At 42.5% G+C, this 24833-nt stretch overlaps 3 protein-coding genes across 8 annotated transcripts; all 3 read right to left on the bottom strand.

Annotated features, from left to right (window-relative positions):
• Window positions 1–4518: 4518 nt before the first annotated feature.
• On the bottom strand, window positions 4519–6173 carry LOC112247967 (forkhead box protein D1). The gene has a single exon (XM_024416783.2). It carries the CDS (start codon window positions 5810–5812, stop codon window positions 4808–4810), a length of 1005 nt encoding a protein of 334 aa, XP_024272551.1. The 5' UTR covers window positions 5813–6173; the 3' UTR covers window positions 4519–4807.
• A 1112-nt stretch (window positions 6174–7285) lies between these two features.
• LOC112247971 (zinc finger GATA like protein 1) lies at window positions 7286–15097 on the bottom strand. 6 transcript variants are annotated; one of them, XM_024416791.2, is made up of 7 exons: window positions 14904–15097; window positions 14630–14785; window positions 12337–12421; window positions 10877–12109; window positions 10587–10696; window positions 9974–10067; window positions 7286–8108 (listed from the first exon to the last, which is right to left on the bottom strand). In XM_024416791.2, the coding sequence occupies exons 2-7, from the start codon at window positions 14730–14732 to the stop codon at window positions 7973–7975; spliced, it is 1761 nt and encodes a 586-aa protein (XP_024272559.2). In that variant the 5' UTR covers window positions 14733–14785; window positions 14904–15097; the 3' UTR covers window positions 7286–7972. The 6 variants fall into 6 exon arrangements, with proteins under 6 accessions (XP_024272559.2, XP_024272557.2, XP_024272555.2 ...); XM_024416789.2 differs by having other exon boundaries at window positions 10877–12279; window positions 12357–12421; window positions 14599–14785; window positions 14904–15094; XM_024416787.2 differs by having other exon boundaries at window positions 10877–12279; window positions 12357–12421; window positions 14904–15093.
• A 347-nt stretch (window positions 15098–15444) lies between these two features.
• On the bottom strand, window positions 15445–18608 carry LOC121846008 (ferredoxin-2, mitochondrial-like). Its single transcript, XM_042318712.1, has 5 exons — window positions 18405–18608; window positions 17913–17964; window positions 17535–17641; window positions 17097–17184; window positions 15445–16912 (listed from the first exon to the last, which is right to left on the bottom strand). The coding sequence occupies exons 1-5, from the start codon at window positions 18580–18582 to the stop codon at window positions 16756–16758; spliced, it is 582 nt and encodes a 193-aa protein (XP_042174646.1). The 5' UTR covers window positions 18583–18608; the 3' UTR covers window positions 15445–16755.
• Window positions 18609–24833: the final 6225 nt, after the last annotated feature.

Genomic DNA, 24833 nt, shown 5'->3' with positions numbered 1-24833 from the left:
CTAAGTGTCTGAGAACGTAATGAATTGTTCTGTACTATTCCAGATCTGGAGCGAGAGTCCTTCAGGCCACGAAGGAAGAAAAGACAACTGGAGATCCAGCAGCTTGTTCTAATTAAAAGCCTGGCTCTGCTGCCCCAGCCAAAAGCCACAAATAACAACCCTTCAGCAGCAGAGAATTAGGAACCATTTTGTGTTTGCTATATAAAAAAAGGAACAGGAGAGGAGGAGGATGCAGCTTACACCAGGGACCACCAACACAGTGAGCTACCTAGCACTGGGCTGGAGGAACAGCATATTCACTACACAGACGGCTGGGTGGCATAGACCTAGAATACAGATATGAAATACAACAGGAGGGCAGACTGGCAGAGGAGGGAGAGAGAGAGAGAGAGAGAGAGAGAGAGAGAGAGAGAGAGAGAGAAAGAGAGAAAGAAGGAAATAAGGAAAGAAAGAAAGAGAAAGAGAGAGAGGGGGCTGAGCAAAGACAAGAAGGTGAGAGTTTGGATAGAAAGATAAGCAGGAGACAAGGAGAGAAGAAGGAAGTGAGGAGCAGTAGGAAAGAGAAGCAGAGACACAACACACACATACACACCAGTCCACCCTGCCTCGTACACCAAGGTGGCACAAGGAGAGCAGCATAGTTGTGTGTGTGTGTCTAACACCAAGTCAACAGTTTTTTCTATCAGAGGCTAATCCGAACTAAAATACCCCTCCATCTACAAATCACACTAGACCTGGGTAGTATCTGGGGTTTTTTCCTACATTTTTCTTTCCTACAGTTCTGTCAATCTGTCTTTCCTCTAAGAAGTAAATGGCTGGTGTTGTTTGTTGACCTGGAAACTGGGGTTTGTGACTGATGTATGGTAGAGATGTGTATGTGCGCGTGCGCGCGCACACACACACACACACACACACACAGATTGATATGTGTTGGATCGGTTAAGGGGTGAGTGAGGGTGAAGTCATGACATCTGGCTGTCTGACATCTCTGACATCACGTAGCGAGGCTAAACATAGCAGAGAAATTAGGGCTATTTGGACTTTTATTTTTTTCCTGCTTTTGTTGTGGTCCTATTTCTAGCTATGAGATAATTGGAAACATTCGGTGCATCACATCTCTAAAAGTAATAGAAAAGAATCTGGGACCATATTCGTAAAATGTCTCTGAGTGCTGATGTAGGATCAGTTTTGCCGTTGCAACGCGCCTTTTATATCATAATGAATAAGATTATAAGGACAAGGGGGACCTGATCCTAGATCAGCACTTCTATTCTGAGATGCTTTTTGAATACAGGTCCTGGGGTAAGAACATTGCGGTCAAAGTTATTTCAACAGAATAGGATGGAAGGATTTTACTTGACAGTCCCTATTTACACTTCTGTGGTAAGAATGGAATTTTTGCACTTACTTCAAAGAGTTCTAAACTACCTGGTACTTAACGGCACATAGGAGTGGTTGTTTCAGTAAAACACAAAGATCCAAATGTAATTATAGGTAATTATGATGTAATTTCTCAGTAACTGGGTAAATACCTGACTGTAAAATCAAAGCCACTCTTTGTCACCACCATCACCATTGTTAAACTCTCTTTCTCTCTGTTACTCTTCAGATGTTCCCTTTTTCAAACACATCTCTTTCTCCTTCACTTGATTCCCTGTCCTCTACTAAACTCCTTTCTGGCACCATCATCTGTATCCTTGTTCTCCTGAAACTCAGAAGCTCCACACAAACACTTGTGCACGTGCACACACTTTCTCTCTCTCTCTCTCTCTCTCCATCTATCCCTTCCTCCCTTCATCTCTCTCGTTCTCTGTGGATGCATGGCTGAAGTGTGAGCTCATAGGCCTTCTGGGTGGCACTCCTGCTATATGTCACTGTCATCTGTTGCCACGAGGGGGGTCCCCTTTTCCAAATACACACTCCTTCATATCGCCCGCCATGCGCGCACAGGGGCCTTTAAAACACAGTGCAGAGTTGAGTATTAATGGGGCGCACGGGTGCCGCGCACGCACACACACACACACAGCGAGAACAGTTAAACAGAGGCAAGGGAACAGGGGAAGGAGAAAAAGGTATAATTGATTAAAAGCCCAATATGATGGTGTGTGCCAGGAAAAACAAACTGCTCAAAGAGATGACCAATGGTGGAAAGTGGAGAGGTTTTGTGTGTTCCGATGCTCAGCAATCCAATCCAATAACACTAGGATTTATAGCAGGAGATCAAATGCTCCAAAACACATGTCCATCCATCCCCAAAACTCAATAATGACTCCCATCCACAAATGTATGTATTAATAGTATCCCTATGCTGTATGCACTGATGGTTTCAACTAAAGTGAGTAATATGAGTGTGTTATAAGCTGTGTAGTAATGCTGACATGGGTCTTTCTGAAACGGAGAGGCAGGCATATGGTAAACACTAAAGCCCAAGTCCAAGACAAAACGAACTATGCAGCACACAGAATCTATAGACACAGACAAATATTGGCTACATTGAAGTAAACAACTGCACATTACACTCAATATAACAATGTGATGTTTAATGTAGGCTGGATCTCTCTAGATGCGTCTGGTTAATCGTGTAGCAACATTACAGAACAAACAGATGTTTCATAACTTATTTAGCGTGCCGGATTTGGAACTGTAGGCCTTTATAATACGAAGGCGTTCGTTTTGACTGTGGAATGCCTTCTAACACATGTAGGGGTGCAGGACACGCACCGATTCACACACACACGCGCATACAGAGAAACTCGATCGAGAGATGAAGAATGGGCAGATGTGTGTGTGCACTGTGAGATCTTGCATATACATTACACATTTTAAAAAATATATATATGTAGAAATCAATCACACGTTGACACGAAGAGTAAAATAAAATAAACTCAATGTCGTCACATTTAAACGGTTTACACTCGCGTGCCCAAGAAGGTGAAGCTCATATTTTCTGCCACGCAGGCATGTCCAAATGTAGCAGAAATTAAGCTACTGAATGAAACATTTTCAAATGATAATTTGTAAAATTATAACGCCAGTCAATCAAACCAAATATGGTCAACTTTAACAAAAATGAGACCAGGCACCTTTCAAAATAAAAGGCGATTGAAAACGTGTGGTTTTATGTTTCAGGGCTCCACATTGTTTGCGCTCCAAATATTTTGTGTGTTTTTGATTCCACAGTGTAGGAAAACAAACTTCGCCTTAAAGATAAATAAGGCCAAATATAACATTGTCAAAGTATAGAGATTACATTTGCCACTGGCAAGATTGGCACATTTGGGAGATTAGGCTAATTCGGAGAGGTTCTGCGTTAGTGAATCAAGAGCAGTTGTATAATAAATCTGACATGTTCAATTTGATTTTTTTTAAATTCAGTGTTGTTTTCAACATTACAATTAATGATGTTGCCAAATGTCGTTATAAATCAAATGAAAACATGTAATTATAAAGTGCTTATTTACACAAAATATAGGCCTCAAACATTTATATTGCAAAACATATTTTTGGGGTTGGCCACTAACATTGTTAAAAATGTTGACTCAATTGACACATCTTTAAAACATATTTTTGGGGTTGGTCACTAACATTGTTAAAAATGTTGACTCAATTGACACATCTTTAAAACATATTTTTGGGGTTGGTCACTAACATTGTTAAAAATGTTGACTCAATTGACACATCTTTAAAACATATTTTTGGGGTTGGTCACTAACATTGTTAAAAATGTTGACTCAATTGACACATCTTCAAAACATATTTTTGGGGTTGGTCACTAACATTGTTAAAAATGTTGACTCAATTGACAATCTTTAAAACATATTTTTGGGGTTGGTCATCTTTTAAAACATATTTTAAAACATATTTTTTTGGGTTGGTCACTAACATTGTTAAAAATGTTGACTCAATTGACACATCTTTAAAACATATTTTTGGGGTTGGTCACTAACATTGTTAAAAATGTTGACTCAATTGACACATCTTCAAAACATATTTTTGGGGTTGGTCACTAACATTGTTAAAAATGTTGACTCAATTGACACATCTTTAAAACATATTTTTGGGGTTGGTCACTAACATTGTTAAAAATGTTGACTCAATTGACACATCTTCAAAACATATTTTTGGGGTTGGTCACTAACATTGTTAAAAATGTTGACTCAATTGACACATCTTTAAAACATATTTTTGGGGTTGGTCACTAACATTGTTAAAAATGTTGACTCAATTGAAAAATGTTGACACATCTTTAAAACATATTTTTGGGGTTGGTCACTAACATTGTTAAAAATGTTGACTCAATTGACACATCTTTAAAACATATTTTTGGGGTTGGTCACTAACATTGTTAAAAATGTTGACTCAATTGACACATCTTTAAAACATATTTTTGGGGTTGGTCACTAACATAGTTAAAAATGTTGACTCAATTGACACATCTTTAAAACATATTTTTGGGGTTGGTCACTAACATAGTTAAAAATGTTGACTCAATTGACACATCTTTAAAACATATTTTTGGGGTTGGTCACTAACATTGTTAAAAATGTTGACTCAATTGACACATCTTTAAAACATATTTTTGGGGTTGGTCACTAACATTGTTAAAAATGTTGACTCAATTGACACATCTTTAAAACATATTTTTGGGGTTGGTCACTAACATTGTTAAAAATGTTGACTCAATTGACACATCTTTAAAACATATTTTTTTCATTTGAAGCATTTGTTTAATTGAATAGATACAAATCTATGAAAGGTGGTTTTCCCTGATGAATCCTCGTCAATACAGAAAACACTATTGATTAAGCTATTTGTCACCAAGTTGCTGCAAGAGTTCATTTGCTATACGGCTGGAGGTGGGGAGAGAGCGTAGTTTGTGGTACTCGGGATGAAAGCTCCAGAGATGCGGAGCGCCCATTGAATGGAGCGAAGCCGGGGACAGAAATGAAGATCCGGGGACCAAAGCTTGGCCCACTGTCGAGGCTGAGCGGCGCGTCGTTTCGAAATTCTCAAAGCTAAGAGACGGATGTGGAAGAAATGTCTTTTGGACAACGTTCGAATTCCTTGATAGAAGTGAGGAGAGCGCGGGCAAGATGCTGCTCACTGGTGGGATGCTTTGGTTAGAAACAGAATGATGTTCGATGCCCAAGTGACGGTACAATTCCAAACCGGGTACCTGAAAATGACACGGCCCTATTCCGTTCGTCCCGTAGAACGAAAATCCAGGGAGCATGCTGCTGCGCTCGAGCGGGCACCGGGTGTCCATCATCCCAAATCGGTAATTCTGCCGTTTGAAACGTTTCCTCCGCCGTAGGAAGCTCCCGTTCTCGAACATATGAGACGACATAGGGTCTAACGTCCAGTAGTTCCCCTTTCCGGGGTTACCGGGCTCCCGGGGCATTTTGACGAAGCAGTCGTTGAGGGACAAGTTGTGGCGGATGGAGTTCTGCCACGCCGGGAACCTCTCCCCGTAATACGTGAAGCGCTGGCTGATGAAGTCACATATCTCCGAGAGAGTCAGTCTTTTCTTCGGGCTCTGGAGGATTGCCATGGTGATAAGAGCGATGTAGGAGTACGGAGGTTTCACCGAGGCAGCGATTCTCTCTGTGCAGTTCGGCGTAAATTCACCCTCATCCTCCGTATCCTTCGCTGGCTGTTTTGGAGACAAGGACGCAGCGCCTTGCTGCTCCAAATCGGCCCCGTCTTCTTTGGTTAATGATACATACCCCTCGTTCCGTGTAGCTTTGTTCCCTTTTCCATCCACGTCGGCATCTGCCCTCTCCATGAGTTCGAGCTCTCCTTCCAGGGTCATAATCCTCTCGCGGGTCCGGTGCCACCTGCATGCGCCAACAGGCGAGATGATGAGCCTCGGGTCGGACACCAGCCAGAGCCGACACACGCGACGGGCCTGCCTCCTGCCTCTTCGCTTTTCATTAACAAAAAAGAAAAAGAAAACCCAGCTGCACCAAAATACTTTTCACCCCCCTCCTCCTGCTGCTCTTCCTCCTCAGTCCTGAAAATAATTACGACAAAGACTTACTAACGTAAACATCCATCACAAGCAGTCACAACAACCATTAGGCCTACAAACGTGTTTTTGATCTTGGAGAGAACTAACGTATGGAATAAAGCATAGGCCATTAGACAACTTTATGTCCAACACACAATGGCACATTAGGACACAGTCTTTGGGGCTTGTTGTCATACACTCAATAGAAATTCACTTTGTACTCAAATCAGAAGTCCGATTGTAATCATTTGATGGGTGAACTATTGTCAGTTTTCTTCGACACGTTTAACAGATAACAGGACTCAAGAATATATCCCGTTTTCCCATTTGTAAAACCATTATTGAATACCTACAGCCTTTTATTTGAATAGAATCGGTCTCCCACAACAAATGCCAATCCTACCCAGTTCTCGATCCAGAGCATCCTTTTATGATGGCTTTTATTTCACTTGAGAGTCAAATATGGTTAAAAATGTATTGTTTTCTGAAAGGAGAAATGGATGAAGAAGCACTGAACTAGAGAGCTAGGACAAAATGACGTCGGTGCCAGAGCACGCACACCTGCTGCGCTTTTACGTGTGGTCTCTGCAGTAATGCATAAACATTATAAGGGTGTTAAAGACACTAGCTAGCTCGATATTGTATAATCAATTAAAGTTCATCATGTATTAGCCATTCTTTCCATTACATTTATGGCCAGCTATAACGAATAATATATGATTTAACTAAATGTTATGATTAGGTTAGGCCACTTATCTGTACATGTGAAAGACAAGCTAGCAGTAGACAGATTTTAATTTAAAACGGGTCTATACTAAATACTTTATGAGAATTCCAATATTTCCAGCAGATAACGCAAGTGGGTGGCCAAGCACATGGCTAATACTGTGTGGTTATTATTTCAGAACGGATTATGCACTTTTCTGATTTGGAAAAAGACACATCGGCAAAAGAAGAAGGGCCGTTTCACTACCGGCACAAAATAATGCACAGGCCAGGTCATGTATTCAACCCTGCTGCAGCAGTGTCTGATAGTAAATTTGCATCTTTCTTATTTTGATACATTTTAAAGTCCCACTAATTGCATTTAATTTAAGCATAGAAACATCCCTGAAGCAATTCTCACAAATCAGTTTGAATATGGTTCCGCATCAATTCATATTCCTCATTCTAGACCAAGTCGTAGGCACACACATTCAGAGGGTTGAGAGATTAAATGAAAACAAACCGAATAAGATATGTTACCACAAATTTTATGCACACCAAACCCAAAAGTGTAGTACACACTAACACAAACGTTTATTTTGATTTGTTTACAGGAAACAGTCAAGATAAGGAATTGCTTCATCTCTAATCCAGCCAGTTAATGCTAAGGGCAGTCCAGAAACAACCAAATAGAAAAAAATAATAATAAACTAAACAAGAACAGATAATATATCACTCAAATTAATTGAACTTAATGTAACATACAAACTGGATAGCACCAATGTCAAGCCTAGTAAACAAGGAGAGTAAACAGTCCAAAATGGCTACCTATTCCCAGTAAAGCAGGGCACCGTCTTTGGCCAGAGCCATGGGTCCTTAGTCCCAAAAGTGCACTACCTTTGGCCAGAGACTCCAAATTCCCTGTATAGTGCACTACTTTGGTCAGGGTCATTTCAGACAGACAGTCTATTGTCAGACACAGCCTCCAAGCAGGAGACTGTTCTTCATTTGAACTCTTTCTTCCTAAAGTGACAAGCGCACGCTACAGTGCTAAAAGCAGCCAGACCCGTCAGACTGACTCACCATGGCTCAGCCAACACCGTGACACACTATGACAGTATGTGATGCAATAAATGATCAAATAACTCCACGAGTCAAAGTCAGGAGGTGTGGCCAATTACCATGTACCTGGAGGGGGACTGTTTGTGGTATCAGTGTCTAGGACCTCATGCCAAGGCCTAAATGTGTTCCCTTCCCCTACAAGGCAGAGTGCTTGCGGTGGGACGTAGCCAGCCGTGATAAGTTTCCACATTTGAAGCAGCGCGAGTTGGAGTTGCCCTCCTTCCTAGGGATGTGCCAACACTGCAGACAGCGTACCTTGTACTTCTTATACCTGAGGAGTAAGTAGACATGGAGGAGAATAACAGGGGATATACAATTGAGGTCGGAAGTTTACATACACCTTAGCCAAATACATTTAAACTCAGTTTCACAATTCCTGACATTTAATCCTAGTAAAAATTCCCTGTCTTAGGTCAGTTAGGATCACCACTTTATTTTAAGAATGTGAAAGGTCAGAATAGTAGTAGAGAATTATTTCTTTCAGCTTTTATTTCTTTCATCACATTCCCAGTGGGTCAGAAGTTTACATACACTCAATTAGTATTTTGGGAGCATTGCCTTTAAATTGTTTAACTTGGGTCAAACGTTTCGGGTAGCCTTCCACAAGCTTCCCACAATAAGTTGGGTGAATTTTGGCCTGTTCCTCCTGACAGAGCTGATGTAACCGAGTCAGGTTTGTAGGCCTCCTTGTTCGCACACTTTTTCAGTTCTGCCCACAAATCTTCTATAGGATTGAGGTCAGGGTTTTGAGCTAGCCACTCCAATACCTTGACTTTGTTGTCCTTAAGGCATTTTGGACAACTTTGGAAGTATGCTTGTCCATTTGGAAGACCCATTTGCGACCAAGCTTTAACTTCCTGACTGATGTCTTGAGATGTTGCTTCTTTATATCCAAATAATTTCCCTTCCTCATGGAGCTAACTACTTTGTGAAGTGCACCTGTCCCTCCTGAAGCAAAGCGCCTCCACAACATGATGACGCCAACTCCGTGCTTCACGGATGGGATGGTGTTCGTCGGCTTGCAAACCTCCCCTTTTTCCTCCAAACATAACAATGGTCATTATGGCCAAACAGTTCCATTTTTGTTTCATCAGACCAGAGGACATTTCTCCAAAAAGTACAATCTTTGTCCCCATGTGCAGTTGCAAACTGTAGTTTGGCTTTTTTAATGGCAGTTTTGGAGCAGTGGCTTCTTCCTTGCTGAGCGGCCTTTCAGGTTATGCCGATATAGGACTTCTTTTACTGTGGATATAGATACTTTTGTACCTGTTTCCTCCAGCATCTTCACAAGGTCCTTTGCTGTTGTTCAGGGATTGATTTGCACTTTTCGCAATAAAGTACATTCATCTCTAGGAGACAGAACACGTCTCCTTTCTGATCAGTATGACGGCTGCGTGGTCCCATGATGTTTAGATTTGCGTACTATTGTTTGTACAGATGAACGTGGTACCTTCAGGCATTTGGAAATTGCTCCCAAGGATGAACCAGACTTGTGGAGGTCTACAAAAACAATTCTGAGTTCTTGGCTGATTTCTTTTGATTTTCCCATGATGTCAAGCAAAGAGGCACTGAGTTGGAAGGTAGGCCTTGAAATACATCCACAGGTACACCTCCAATTGACTCAAATTATACCAATTAACCTATCAGAAGCTTCTAAAGCCATCACATCATTTTACGGAATTTTCCAATCTGTTTAAAAGGCAGTCAACTTAGTGTATGTAAACTTCTAACCCACTGGAATTGTGATACAGTGAAATAATCTGTCTGTAAACAATTGTTGGAAAAATGACTTGTGTCTGCACAAAGTAGATGCCTAACAGACTTGCCAAAACTTTAGTTTGTTAACAAGAAATGTGTAGAGTGGTTGAAAAACGAGTTTTAATGACTTCAACCTAAGTGTATGTAAACTTCCAACTTCAACTGTAGGTCACAGTGATTGATGGCCTTACGTGTCCTTCAAGTTCTAATTCTGCTCACATACAGAGTTATGCAATATTGTGATCATCAAACCATCTACGTCACTGTCACCATTTACTATAACCACAGGGTCAGAGTTCATGGCCACGTGACCTGACCAGGAGAAACTCTGGGCCGTGACGATATGCTTGATAATGCACTGTATTTAACGTGACTCACCTTATTCCACAGGCGTTACACAGCGGGGTACCATCCTCAGCATCTCGCCACAGAGGAGTCTTCATGGTGCAGCAAGAGGCACAGATCTTATTCTCTGATGGGGAGGAGAAAGGAGTGGCTATCAGTACAAACAAACAGGCCTTGTGCCTAATCCTCCTAAATATATGTTGTAGAATAATGAAATGACATGTTTCCATGACTCAGTATGCGGCTTCTCTCTCATTCGGTTTTCTTTCTAGGTGCACGGTGAGTGGGAGTGCCAAAGCACAACCTGATCTCGCAACCCTGCCCTCAACACTGTACACTACGTTACTCATTAAAGTCTTAGGATGTTTACACAGCCGTTTCCCAAAATACCTCCATTAAATCTCCCCTCATCAAATGTATTCCACCTGTCTATGGTTCTAGTTAAAGTGTTTGGATTTGTGTCGTAATGGTACCCCTCCTGGATTACTGGAGTAGAAATAGTTCTACACAAAACATCCCTGCAATTAACCTCTCATGAACCCTTTTTCTAAGAGTGTAGTGTTCTGCCTATTTCTACGGTGCTGGTATTGTTTTGTGCAGTAGTGGCGCCCCCTCCCGGTGAAGAGTGATAGAGATTGGTAGTCACTGGAGGAGGGGTCGCTCTCTTCAGAGCTGCTGGTCCTCATGGAACTCTGGGATGAACGGGACCTGCCTGCTCTCAGTGACCTCCTGGTCGGACCACTAGAGAGCTCTTCACTAGGACACACACACACACACACATTGTGAGATATTTTACAACAATATACTGCATAGGGAAATTTGTGACATACAAACTGAATTTCATATAATCCATTTTATTACGGCAGCGCTAAATAATATAATACACGTTTTTGAGTTATGGGGAGAAAGAGCAAAGCACTCTGACATCAACCATACCTGTACTTCTTGGAGGTGATGAGAAGGCGACACTGCTCCCTGCTGTCGTCCAGCTCCGTCTGCATCCGGAACGTCACTCCCTGGAAGTCTGGGTCTCCAACATCCACACTCCGGCTGGGACGGAGCTGCTTCCTAGGGGCCTTGGTGGACCTCCACATGGGGTCAGACAGAGAGGGAGACTGGGGGGCTGCGGGGATAGTGCCCATGTCATCCTCCAAGTCCCTGCACCTTTGGGTGAGGTCCAACGGAGAGTCTGCAATAATACTGGCATCTTGTACTGTGTCTGTGTTCTCTTCCATGGAGCTTTCGTTGAGCTCTGCTTTGACGCCTGCAAAACTGCCATCTTGTACTGACTTTTCGTTCACATTCACAGACCCTGCTTCACTGTTCAATATGAGCAACATAGTATTATAAGAGGAGTTTGGGGCTGGTGGCATGTCTTCCTTGGGGTCAAAGGTAAAACATATGTTTGAGTTGAAGTCCAGGGTCATGTTAAGGTTCAGCTCTTCTGGGCCTGGATGTAAGCATGTCATGGTGTCTACGGAGGGAGACGACAGACTTGCTGCATCCATAATTGTAGCTACTTTGTGGACAAGCGTTTGCCCAAACAGGTTTATATATGACACAGACGGATGTTTAACTGACAGCCCGTCTTTTGCCTCAGGACGGACCTCCTTCACTGTGTTGTCATCTTGGACTAAGGCACAGGGGACCCTTCTGCTTTCTTCACTCACAGACAATCCATCACCGTTAAGACAAAATGTGGCTCCTGTTTCTTTGTTCGTTACAACCTCAGAGTCTGAAGCTCCCACACCAGGTTTAGTTTTGTCGCTGCCATTGACATCCGGTGATGTCTGAGAACTGGTACCTGGACATATGGGTGAGCAATAACCACCTCCACCCAACTCCCCCATCTCTCCCCTGGACCCGACATGCGGATGGGGAGAATCCCCTCTGGTACTGACTAGAGTGGGGCAGACAGCGACAGTGTTCTTACTGTACCCCACACCTTCAGGAGGATGATCGTCAGAGTCTATAGGAACCAACTGAGCCCTAGATGAGGTTCCCTCTTGGTCATCTGACTGGAGGAGTCTCTCACACTGCATGTTGATCAGGCTCATCAACTCCCACGGACTGCTGCTACTATGACGGCTGGGCAGGACTGAGTTCGTATGTCTCCTACATTGTTCTAAGTCATCTTTTGGCTGGTTATGAAGTCTCATGAGAGAGGAACTGTGCTGAGGAGGAGAAGGTCTATGATCAGACACTTGATTCTTTTTAGACCTTTCATTTGATACAGGTAAAGTCTTAGGCTTTGAGTCTACAGAGCGGTTGTGGACAGGGGTGGGAGTTGCTAGCTTGGAAGCTTCTTGGATGAGGTAGAGGATAGTGGACTGGGTCACCTGAAGAAAAATAAAAGAAAGAAGACTCAACCACACACTGAGATAATATTGACCCACCTCAAGCACAGCACACACACCTGCAGGCCCTCCTGGGTGTCCGGATCTTCCATGGTCCCTTGGCTGCCTGGTCTGTAAATGGCTCCTGTGCTCATGTTGATGTGCCCATATTGTGGAAAGAAAACAGTACCAGTAAAAAATTTTGGACACACCTACTCATTCAAGGATTTTCTTTCTTGATTTTTAATATTTTCTACATCGTAGAATAATAGTGAAGACATCAAAACTATGAAATAACACATATGGAATCATGTAGTAACCAAAGGGTTAAACATATCAAAATATATTTTATATTTGAGATTCTTCAAATAGCCACCCTTTGCCTTGATGACAGCTTTGCACACTATTGGCAGTCTCTCAACCAGCTTCACGATGTAGTCACCTGGAATGCATTTCAATTAACAGGTGTGCCTTAAAAGTTCATTTCCGGAATTTCTTTCGTTCTTAATGCTTTTGAGCCAATCAGTTGTGTTGTGACAAGGTAGGGTTGGTATACAGAAGTTTGCCCTATTTGGTAAAAGACCAAGTCCATATAATGGAAAAACAGCTCAAATAAGCAAAGAGGAACGACAGTCCATCATTACTTGAAGACATGAAGGCCAGTATGGAAATGTTCAAGAACTTTGAAAGTTTCTTTACGTGCAGTCACAAAAACCATCAAGCATTATAATGAAACTGGCTCTCATGAGGACCGCCACATGAAAGACCCAGAGTTACCTCTGCTGCAGAGAATAAGCTCATTAGAGTTAACTGCACCTCAGATTGCAGCCCAAATAAATGCTTCACAGCATTCAAGTCACAGACACATCTCAACATCAACTGTTCAGAGGAGGCTGTGAAAATCAGGCCTTCATGGTCGAATTGCTGCAAAGAAACCACTACTAAAGGCCACCAATAATAAGAAGACTTGCTTGGGCCAAGAAACACAAGCAATGGACATTAGACCGGTGGAAATCTGTTCTTAGGGCTGATGAGTCCAAATTTGAGTTTTTTGGTTCCAACTGTCGTGTCTTTGAGACATAGACTAGGTTAAAAGGATGATCTCCACTTGTGTGGTTCCCAACGTGAAGCATGGAGGAATAGGTGCTATGCTGGTGACACTGTCTGTGATTTATTTAGAATTCACGGCACACTTAACCAGCATGGCTACCACAGCATTCTGCAGTGATACACCATCCCATCTGGTTTGCACTTAGGGGGTCTATTGTTTGTTTTTCAACAGGACAACGACACCCACCTCCAGGGTGTTTAAGGGCTATTTGACCAAGAAGTAGAGTGATGGAGTTCTGCAAATTGAGACGTTTTGGGATGAGTCAGACCGCAGAGTGAAGGAAAAACAGCCAACAGGTGCTCAACATATGTGGGAACTCCTTCAAGACTGTTGGAAAAGCATTCCTCATGAAGCATTCTCTCTGGTTGAGAGAATGCCAAGAGTGTGCAAAGCTGTCATCAAGGCAAAGGGAGGCTATTTGAAGAATTTCAAATATATTTTGATTTGTTTAAGACTTTTTGGGTTACTACATGATTCAATGTGTCATTTCATAGTTTTGATGTCTTCACTTTATTCTACAATGTAGAAAATAGTAAAAAATAAAGAAACACTTGAATGACTAGGTGTTTAAAACTTTTTACCGGTACACACACACACACACACACACACACACACACTTCCTAAATAAAAACAAATACTTACAAATTACAATAAATGATTATACTTGATAGTTGATTTCATTGTACTATAATAATTCAAGCTAAAAAGACTGTAAAGTAGCCTATTAGTACCCTACTACTCTTAACTTCTAGAACAGTCTGAATTAGCTGTCAAAATCAAATTAGCTTCGTGAGCAGAGCTAGAATTAATGGCCCAACAAACCTTTAGCAAATAATGAGTAAGCCTACAATGACATTAACTAACACGATATAGCCTATTGATCACACTTACTTTGTCAAATTGTATGAATTTCTCCTCAAAACGTAATCATCTGCATTCTACTATTTGATTAACGTCCTGAAAGAGGATGACACGTCTTGCTCGAGCTCACTGTTTAGTCTGAGGGCACACTGAGGCTGTGCGTTTGAATACGAACTTTTCTGCCACACAATATCTCCACATCCTACCTTAGAAAATGTTAAGTATTTAAATAAAAAAATCGAATTATGAGATCCCTGTGATCGATCGGATTAAAGTTATTGAAACTATCGAGTTCAATCGTTTGATTATGTAATGCCCTGATCACGTTGGTGATCACGGTTGTCTCTTACCAAGGCGATCAGGGCCAACATGCAGACTCACCCTTGGTTTTCTCACTGAGTCGGTCTTGAGAGAGATGACAAGTTATTTCCCCCAATTTGATCACTAGCTTCAGGAAATTGACAGTCACGTTACCGCAATGCATTTGTTGTTGGGCCTACAGGATGCCACAGATGTCTGTGATTGAAGTTGATTGACCTGCATAAACACATAAAAGTGTGGGTTGAGTGATTTGCGTTCTGGATTTTCCCGAATTGTTGGCCTTGTGGCGTCTCGGTTTCTTCTGTATATATATATATAAAACGTTTTTACATACAGGTAAATAGGCTAGTAATGCTTTGTACGAATAGCCATCCATTACAAAACACGTGAAGTGAGGTTCTTGGTATAAATTGTAGGTCTACTGTTGACTTTGACTAGCGATGCTTTATCTTGAACCATTTAAAATGATCTCCCACACAAAACAAATACAATGTATCAGTATTTAGCAGTGACACATTGGCTGTTTAGAAAGGCAGCTCAATTCTGATCATTTTTCGCTAATTGGCGTTTTGACCCATCAGATCAGCTCGGGAAAAGATCTGTGATGGGTCAAAAGACCAATTATCTGAATTGGGCTGCCTAAACGCAGCCATTTTAGCAGTGGTATTCAAAGTCAGTCCTCAAAGGGCCAGAGGTGGTTTTCTTGACCCTTGTATGATATTGCTAAATGGTCGACTATGCAATTGGTTTCCATTTCCTGGGTTTTGAGGATTTAAACTGCTCTCAAAGGACTGGTGTTGAATACTGCACTTGTGGTGTTCAATTGCCTTCAGTGTGGTTTTTAAAAAGCATAAGGCTTAAGACAGACTAGTACAAACTTTTGGTATTTTTATTGCACAAATCTAAAATAGACTTGCAAATTTGAGATATACCATATATACATAATACACCTACACGTTTTGTGCGTATGACAGACATTAATTACAGTACAAGTGAAAGCATTCCAGGTTCATAAAGGAGCCAACTAATACTGGATACAGGTGTTTTTTGATGGACAGTTATGAGACTACTAACGGTGAATTGACAAGGCAAATCATTACTGGGTATGGATGGACAGAAACAGAAATGACTTGGGAATTGGACAAAATGCATCTGTCAGTTTAAAATGGTTTAGGCTGCATTTTGACCAATCAGATCAGCTTTGATGTGCAACGATCTGTGATTGGAAAAAATATCAAAATGAGGCTGCCTGTGTGAATGCAGCCCAAGTATCTCCTTGGCATCATCAGTTATCTAACAGATTCAACCCTTTCCATTCCAATCGATCTCAAGCTGCCCTCTGCTTACAAAACACACTGCAAAAGTGCTATATCAGAGACAGTTAATGATTCCTGACAGGCTTGATGTAGGGAAAGGGCTTTCAGTGTTGTGGATGGGCTTGTTAAGGTCTTGACTAGTCACCACACACCCACATCAGTAAAATTCCTAGATACTGGCCAAAAGTAGATATAATGGTGAAAACTATGTATACGTACACATAACATCCTGTTCATTAGCTGTATGCGAGTGCTGTTATTGTAGAGACAAGACTATTTGGAAGCTCCACCTGAGATGTGTGTATGTTGACCTTTGTAAATGAGTTGTAACATGGAATGTTCTATTCAAGGACAAAGTTATTTGCGTAGCAATGACAACAGGCCTTTCTGAAATGCTGACTCAGGTTACTATGAAACATAGAACTGTTTGTGACATTGAACAGTTTGATAGACATCTCAATCTTGGCCTGAGAACTCTTCTATACATGAATGCTGAAAACCATCTAACTCTTCCACAATCAGCATTACTTTCAGTGTGAGCCAAATACAACACACTTCAGAGGCTGCGTTTACACAGGCAGCCCAATTCTGATATTTTTTCCACTAATTGGTCTTTTGACCAATCCCATCAGGGGCGCTGTCTAAATGCAGCCAGTGACTGGTATATAGCTTTTGTCTTCGGTCACACAGTCATGTGGATATGTAAGAGCATTCTTGACTTGGGAGGGATCCTTCAAGCGACTCTCTTTCTCTCTTACGACTCAGTCCTGAGGGGCCGTGTTCCAACATCCATACTAGCATACTACTTAGAATGCATGCCCAATACGTTGCTTCACACTAAGTAGGGTGCTAGTGTGGAGTGTAGTGTCCTCAGTGTGGTTTGGGAACATGGCCGTCCACGTAGAAGTTCCTGGTGACCTTAGGCAGGGTAAGCTCGATGCCCTCCAGCTCCTGGGTGAGGATGATCTGACAGCCAAGTCTGGAGTTCTCCTGTAGCGCTGGGGCCATGTCCAGCATGTCATCCTCTCTGGGATGAGAAGAATCAAATTGAAGCCATTGATTTGCATTGCATTATAAGAGTCTTGTTGACAATGAAAAAAGTTTAGTTTTTTATAGTATGCGTTTGACAGGGACAATGTACAACCATAAGACGTGCAATGACATGAGCTCTCATGGACTATGGCATATTTTATAATAAAACAATCTCATACCTTTCGTCAGGCTCTGGTAGCTTGTCGACATGGTCTCTGTTCACATACACGTGGCACGTTGAGCAAGCTAGTGATGCCTCGCAAGCTCCTTAAAATCACACATGGACAGGAAGAAAGAAACCAGATGTAAGTGTGGCTCCCGGGCGCAGCGGTCTAAGGCAGTGCGTCTCAGTGATAGAGGCGTCACTAGACACCCTGGTTTGAATCCAGGCTGTATCACAACCGGCCGTGATTGGGAATCCCATAGAGCAGTGCACAATTGGCCCAGCGCCGTCCGGGTTTGGCCGGTGTAGGCCATCATTCTAAAATAAGAATTTGACTTGCCTAGTTAAATAAAATAAAAAAATTGTTTTCATGAATACAATAATGGAGAAATCAATCACCAACTTTTGACCTGAATTCTCTCAGGACGTCATTACAAACCCTATTAGCACTCACCTTCCAGTTCAATGTTGTGCCTATGGGCCAGGTACATTGCATTGTCTCCCACTTTGGCCTTCACTGGAATCCTCTGTCCTGATCTATCTATGTACACCACATTCACCCTAAGAGCAGGCCAAAAACAACAATATTAAAAACTCATAGATCACAAATGACAATGCAAGTGATAAATGCATGATGCACTCAAATGACATTAAGGAAAATCAGTAACAAAGTATGTATATATATATCCCCTTGAGTTTGTCTGCATAAGGGTTAGGGTTACTAGCCTGACCATGTATGTACTGTAATGGAGTGAAAATTGCAAATACATAAATAGCTAACTAACTAACTAAATAGCTAGCTAAATGATGCACTGGCAAGGTAGTTACTTACACCTCTTCTTGGGGGTCTTCTGCACTTGCACCCGCCTCACTGTGGTACAGCCCTTCACAAAGAAAATAAAGACATCGTTGACGTTCAGTTCCATATCCTCTTACGGGTTGTCTGACTTTGAGACCAACTTAGTTACAGGGAATTTGCAGCTTTGGAGATTAGTTACACAACTTATCAAACATTCTTAGTAACAGATTCCTTTGGGACTCCCAATTCCCAGTCACGGCGGTTGTGATACAGCCTGGAATCGAACCAGGGTGTCTGTAGTGACACCTCAAGCATCGAAATGCAGTGCCCTAGACCACTGCGCCACTCGGGATCCTTACTAATAGTACCTAGTTACGATGTTCGTAGACATAACTAACTAACTTGTTAGCAGCTGTCCAGCACTAAATTGATATAAATGAATTGGTTTCATGGAAGTTGAACAATTAGCTAACGTTAGATAGCAATCCAAGTGTAGCTGCGATAGTTAGCAACCGATCAACTCACCTTTGGATGTCTGCAAGTGTCGGTTCAACGTCCGAAAACGATCAACATTCGACGAACTAGCTATACCATTCAAATAACTATTCAACCTGTTGAAAGGACATGTGCTACAATCTGGTATAACTCTAGAAAGTCTCAAAGTCAGTCCCACGCTCGACCGAACTCCAGCGGAGACCGCCATGATTATGTTTTGATCACGTGAATGAAAGCAGCCAATACAAAAGTAGCAATGACATAAGCATGTTTGGACTGTCTTCGGTTATTTGAGCGGCAGAGCGCGCTGTTGCAACACACATTTATCGAACAAAACCATTTTTAGTCTGACTTGTCTAACTTGCCTTTATTACAAATTCTCTATATAAAATATATATATATATATATATTTTTATCTCAGTCTTTGTGTACCAACAATTCTCGTCTGCAATGTCTGTATATCTGTAATGTCTGTATATAGTTAAATAAAGGTTAAATAAAGAAATAAAAATATCAAAGAACAACTAGGTTACTTTATCCTATGTGGATGTACCCCCAAGGAGTGCGCGTACTGATACCTTAATTAATGTTAACGAATGAAATATGAAATTACTGCAAGCCTCAAATTCGAGCTCTATTGTTTTATGTAGTTGGGGTTTTATGGGTACAAACAACATTGTCCTTTGTCTTTTCAGTTCAGGTTGAATATATATATATATTTTTAATGAAACATATGTTGAGTTTAGGTCTAGCCATGCGTGTGTAGGGGTGGTCACAGACACATATTAGAGACACATATTTCCCTCAGATAACACAGATCCACAAAGAATTTGAAAACAAACCCAATTTTGATAAACTCCCATATCTACCAGGTGAAACACCACAGTGTGCCATCACAGCAGCAATATTTGTGACCTGTTACCACAAGAAAAGGGCATCCAGTGAAGAACAAACACCATTGTAAATACAACCCAGGTGTATGTTCATTTATTTTCCCCTTTGTTCTTTAACTATTTGCACATCGTTACAACACTGTATACACAGATAATATGACATTTGAAATGTCTTTATTCTTTTGGAACTTCTGTGAGTTTAATGTTAACTGTACATTTTTATTGTTTATTTCACTTTTGTTTATTATATATTTCACTTGCTCTGGCAATGTTAACATATTCTTCCCATGCAAATGAAGCCCTTGAATTGAATTGATGCTTTTAAGGAGATGGGAAACTCGATTGGAATCGTATTAACGACCATTGTGTACAGTGCCCATACATTGTCAATGGGCTGCCTGGGCGATTCTAGGACAGGGAAATCAAACCAAATCAAATTTTATTTGTCACATACACATGGTTAGCAGATGTTAATGCGAGTGTAGCGAAATGCTTGTGCTTCTAGTTCCGGCCATGCAGTAATATCTAACAAGTAATCTAACCTAACAATTTCACAACAACTACCTTATACACACAAGTGTAAAGGAATCAATAAGAATATGTACATAAAAATATATGAATGAGTGATGGCCGAACGGCATAGGCAAGATGCAGTAGATGGTATAGAGTACAGTATATACATATGAGATGAGTAATGTAGGGTATGTAAACATTATATAAAGTGGCTTTGTTTAAAGTGGCTAGTGATACTTTTATTACATACATTTTTCCATTATTAAAGTGGCTAGTGATACTTTTATTAGATCAATTTTTCATTATTAAAGTGGCTAGGGTTGAGTCAGTATGTTGGCAGCAGCCACTCATTGTTAGTGATGGATGTTTAACAGTCTGATGGTCTTGAGATAGAAGCTGTTTTTCAGTCTCCCGGTCCCGGCTTTGATGCACCTGTATTGACCTCGCCTTCTGGATGATAGCAGGGTGAACAGGCAGTGGCTCGGGTGGTTGTTGTCCTTGATGATCTTTTTGGCCTTCATGTGATATCGGGTGGTGTAGGTGTCCTGGAGGGCAGGTAGTTTGCCCCCGGTGATGCGTTGTGCAGACCTCACTACCCTCTGGAGAGCCTTATGGTTATGGGCGGAGCAGTTTCCGTACCAGGCGGTGATACAGTGATCGTACCAGTGATCGAAGCAATCTTGGAAGCGTGGAATCCGATTGGTCGGACCAGCGTTGAACAGACCTGAGCTCGGGTGCTTCCTGTTTTAGTGTCTGTCTTTAGACAGGGGGCAACAAAATGGGGTCGACAGGATGCTCTCGATTGTGCATCTGTAAAAGTTTGTGAGTGTTTTTGGTGACAAGCCACATTTCTTCAGCCTCCTGAGATTGAAGAGGCGCTGATGCGTCTTCTTCACCACGTTGTCTGTGTGGGTGGACCATTTCAGTTTGTCCGTGATGTGTACGCCGAGGAATTTAAAACTTTCCACCCTTTCCACTACTGTCCCGTCGATGTGGATAGGGGGCTGCTCCCTCTGCTGTTTCCTGAAGTCTACGATCATCTCCTTTGTTTTGTTGACATTGAGTGTGAGGTTATTTTCCTGACACCACACTCCGAGGGCCCTCACCTCCTCCCTGTAGGCCGCCTCGTCGTTGTTGGTAATCAAGCCCATCACTGTAGTGTCGTCTGCAAACTTGATGATTGAGTTGGAGGCATGCATGGCCACGCAGTCGTGGGTGAACAGGGAGTACAGGAGAGGGCTGAGAACGCACCCTTGTGGGGCCCCAGTGTTGAGGGTCAGCGGAGTGGAGATCACCACCTGGGGTCGGCCCGTCAGGAAGTCCAGGACCCAGTTGCACAGGGCGGGGTTGAGACCCAGGGTCTCGAGCTTAATGACGAGTTTGGAGGGGACTATGGTGTTAAATGCTGAGCTGTAGTCGATGAACAGCATTCTTACATAGGTATTCCTCTTGTCCAGATGGGTTAGGGCAGTGTGCAGTGTGATTGCGATTGCGTCGTCTGTGGACCTATTGGGTTCGGTAAGCAAATTGGAGTGGGTCTAGGGTGTCAGGTAGGGTGGAGGTGATATGGTCCTTGATTAGTCTCTCAAAGCACTGCATGATGACGGAAGTGAGTGCTACGGGCGGTAGTCATTTAGCTCAGTTACCTTAGATTTCTTGGGAATAGGAACAATGGTGGCCCTCTTGAAGCATGTGGAAATAGCAGACTGGGGTAGGGATTGATTGAATATGTCCGTAAACACAACAGCCAGCTGGTATGCGCATGCTCTGAGGACGCGGTTGGGGATGCCGTCTGGGTCTGCAGCCTTGCGAGGGCTAACACGTTTTAATGTTTTACTCACGTTGGCTGCAGTGAAGGAGAGCCCGCAGGTTTTGGTAGCGGGCTGTGTCAGTGGCACTGTGTTGTCCTCAAAGCGGGCAAAGAAGTTGTTTAGTCTGTCTGGGAGCAAGACATTGTGGTCCGCGACTGGGCTGGTTTTTCTTTTGTAGTCCGTGATTGACTGTAGACCCTGCCACATACCTCTCGTGTCTGAGCCGCTGAATTGCAACTCTACTTTGTCTCTATACTGACGCTTAGCTTGTTTGATTGCCTTGGGGAGGGAATAGCTACACTGTTTGTATTTGGTCATGTTTCCGGTTACCTTGCCCTGATTAAAAGCAGTGGTTCACACTTTCAGATTTGCTCGAATGCTGCCATCAATCCACGGTTTCTGGTTGGGGAATGTTTTAATAGATGCTGTGGGTACAACATCACCGATGCACTTGCTAATAAACTCGCTCACCGAATCAGCGTATTCATCAATGTTGTTGTTCGACATTATGCGGAACATATCCCAGTCCACGTGATCGAAGCAATCTTGGAAGCGTGGTTGGTCGGACCAGTGTTGAACTGACCTGAGCTCGGGTGCTTCCTGTTTTAGTTTCGGTCTATAGGCAGGGGGCAACAAAATGGAGTCGTGGTCAGCTTTTCCGAAAGGAGGGCGGGGGAGGGCCTTATATGCGTTGTGGAAGTTAGAACAACAATGATCCAGGGTTTTGCCAGCCCGGGTTGCGCAATCGATATGCTGATAGAATTTAGGAAGCCTTGTTTTCAGATTAGCCCTGTTAAAATCCCCAGCTACAATAAATGCGACCTCAGGATATATAGTTTCCAGTTTACATAGTCAAATGAAGTTCTTTCAGGGCCGTTGATGTGTCTGCTTGGGGCGGAATATACGCGACTCTGAATATGATTGAAGAGAATTCTCTTGGTAGATAATGCGGTCGGCATTTGATTGTGAGGAATTCAATGTCAGGTGAACAAAAGAACTTGAGTTCCTGTATGTTGTTATGATCACACCACATCTCGTTAATCATAAGGCATACACCCCCGCCCTTCTTCTTACCAGAGAGATGCTTGTTTCTGTCGGCGAGATGCGTGAAGAAACCAGCTGGCTGTACCGATTCCGATAGCGTGTCTCGAGTGAGCCCTGTTGCCGTGAAACAAAGAATGTTACAGTCTCTGATTTCTCTCTGGAAGGCAACTCTTGCTCGGATTTCATCTACCTTGTTGTCAAGAGACTGGACATTGGCGAGTAGTATGCTCGGGAGCGGTGCGCGATGTGCCCGTCTACGGAGCCTGACCAGAAGACCGCCCCGTCTGCCCCTTCTACGGCGCCGTTGTTTTGGGTTGCCAGCTGGGATCTGATCCATTGTCCTGGGTGGTGGGCCAAACAGAGGATCCTCTTCGGGAAAGTCGTATTTCTGGTCGTAATGTTGGTGAGTTGACTTTGCTCTTATATCCAATAGTTCCTCCCGACTGTATGTAATAAAACCTAAGATTTCCTGGGGTAACAATGTAAGAAATAACACATAAAAAAAACGAAATACTGCATCGTTTCCTAGGAACGCGAAGCGAGATGGCCATGTCTGTCGGCACCGGAAGTTTGGAGACCTCTCCTTCAAGGAGTGAGTAGGAGGCTGTCAACCGGCGACTGAAACTCGGTGGTGAAGTTGGATTGTTTGCTAAAATGGATGATGAGGAGGAGACCTGGCTGACGACTGTGGCACGTTTTGGGAGCATGGCGAGGCCAGAGATGGAACAGAAGAATAAGGCCATCAGTGGGTGTTCTGAAAGCAGTACAGCAGATGAAGGAGCGGCATGAGCGTGGTGAACAGATTTGACAGAGAGGAAGAAGGAGAAGAGCCGAGTGCAGTGGGAAGATGTGTGTTGAGGAAGAATGGCACCAAGTACAAACCCTATTCTGCTGTCTGTGATAGCTCTGATAGCTCAGAAATTGAACCTGATGATTTCCCAGCTAGCACATTGGATCTGGGACGATTTCGGCTGAGAGTCAGACTCGGCCGACGTCTGGGCCGCCTTCGACAGTAATACTTATGGCTAGGTTGCGGGAATTGATCTCGGGACGATTCTGGTGTGAGTTATCTGGCCCAAATGTATTACTTGGGGCTTGTGCCAATTCCAGTGAGAGTTATCTGGCCCAAATGTATTACTTGGGGCTCCGGCAGATTGGGGCTACTCTCTCTTTATTTATTTTTCCATATTTTGTTATTGTTTCTGTGATCCAAAAATACAATTAACATTTAAATCAAATTCTTTAAGAGTCCTGTTTAAGTACTATTTTAGAATTTTGATACTTTGTGCAAGGCAATTGATAAGCATTAAAACTTTGTGGATGAAGCCTCCCGAGTGGCGCAGCATTCTAAGACACTGCATCGCAGTAACTGCGTTACTACAGATGCTGGTTCAATGCCCGTGCATCCTTTGGAATTATCTGGATTTCTGCATAAGTTGGTCATAAAATTAGATCTGATCTTCATCTAAATCACAACAACAGACAAACACAGTGTGCCTAAACTAATAACACACAAAGTACTGTATTTTTCTTGTCTATATTGAATACATCATTTCAATTTTCACAGTGTAGGTTGGGAAAAGTATGCGAACCCCTAGGCTAATGACTTCTCCGAAACCTAATTGGAATCAGGAGTCAGTTAATGTGGAGTCCAATCAACGAGACGAGATTGGAGATGTTGGTTGGAGCTGCCCTGCCCTTTAAAAACACTAACAAAATGGGAGTTTGCTATTCACAAGAAACATTGCCTGATGTGAACCATACCTTGAACAAAAGAGATCTCAGAAGACCCAAGATTAAGAAATGTTGACTTGCATAAAGCTGGAAAGGGTTACAAAAGTATCGCTAAAAGCCTTGATCAGTCCACCGTAAGACAAATTGTCTATAAATGGAGAAAGTTCAGCGCTGTTGCTACTCTCCCTAGGAGTGGCGTCCTGCGAAGATGACTGCAAGAGCACAGAGCAGAATGCTCAATGAGGTTAAGAAGAATGGGACATGCTAACATCTCTGTTGACGAGTCTACGATACGTTAAACAATAAACAAGAATGGTGTTAATGGGAGGACACCACGGAAAAAGCCACTGCTCTCCAAAAAAACATTGCTGCACATCTGAAGTTTGCAAAAGAGCATCTGGATGTTCCACAGTGTTACTGGTAAAATATTATGTGGACAGATGAAACTAAAGTTGAGTTGTTTG

This window comes from Oncorhynchus tshawytscha, unplaced genomic scaffold (genome assembly GCF_018296145.1).
Source record: "Oncorhynchus tshawytscha isolate Ot180627B unplaced genomic scaffold, Otsh_v2.0 Un_contig_4934_pilon_pilon, whole genome shotgun sequence".
In the NCBI taxonomy this organism is placed as follows: domain Eukaryota; kingdom Metazoa; phylum Chordata; class Actinopteri; order Salmoniformes; family Salmonidae; genus Oncorhynchus; species Oncorhynchus tshawytscha.
The sequence above is the reverse complement of the archived record's forward strand: the minus strand, read 5'-3'. Positions and strand labels throughout refer to the sequence as shown.

Coding starts and splice junctions, on each gene's coding strand:
- LOC112247967 (XM_024416783.2), bottom strand. CDS start 5,812: ATGACCCTGGAAGGAGAGCTCGAACTCATGGAGAGGGCAGATGCCGAC.
- LOC112247971 (XM_024416787.2), bottom strand. CDS start 14,732: ATGCATTGCGGTAACGTGACTGTCAATTTCCTGAAGCTAGTGATCAAA. Junction 12,422..14,629: donor ACTCAGTGAGAAAACCAAGG/GTGAGTCTGCAT, acceptor ACATGAGCACAG/GAGCCATTTACAGACCAGGC. Junction 10,697..10,876: donor ATCACCTCCAAGAAGTACAG/GTATGGTTGATG, acceptor TGTGTGTCCTAG/TGAAGAGCTCTCTAGTGGTC.
- LOC121846008 (XM_042318712.1), bottom strand. CDS start 18,582: ATGGCGGTCTCCGCTGGAGTTCGGTCGAGCGTGGGACTGACTTTGAGA. Junction 17,965..18,404: donor ACACTTGCAGACATCCAAAG/GTGAGTTGATCG, acceptor TTCTTTGTGAAG/GGCTGTACCACAGTGAGGCG. Junction 17,642..17,912: donor GAAGACCCCCAAGAAGAGGT/GTAAGTAACTAC, acceptor GCCTGCTCTTAG/GGTGAATGTGGTGTACATAG.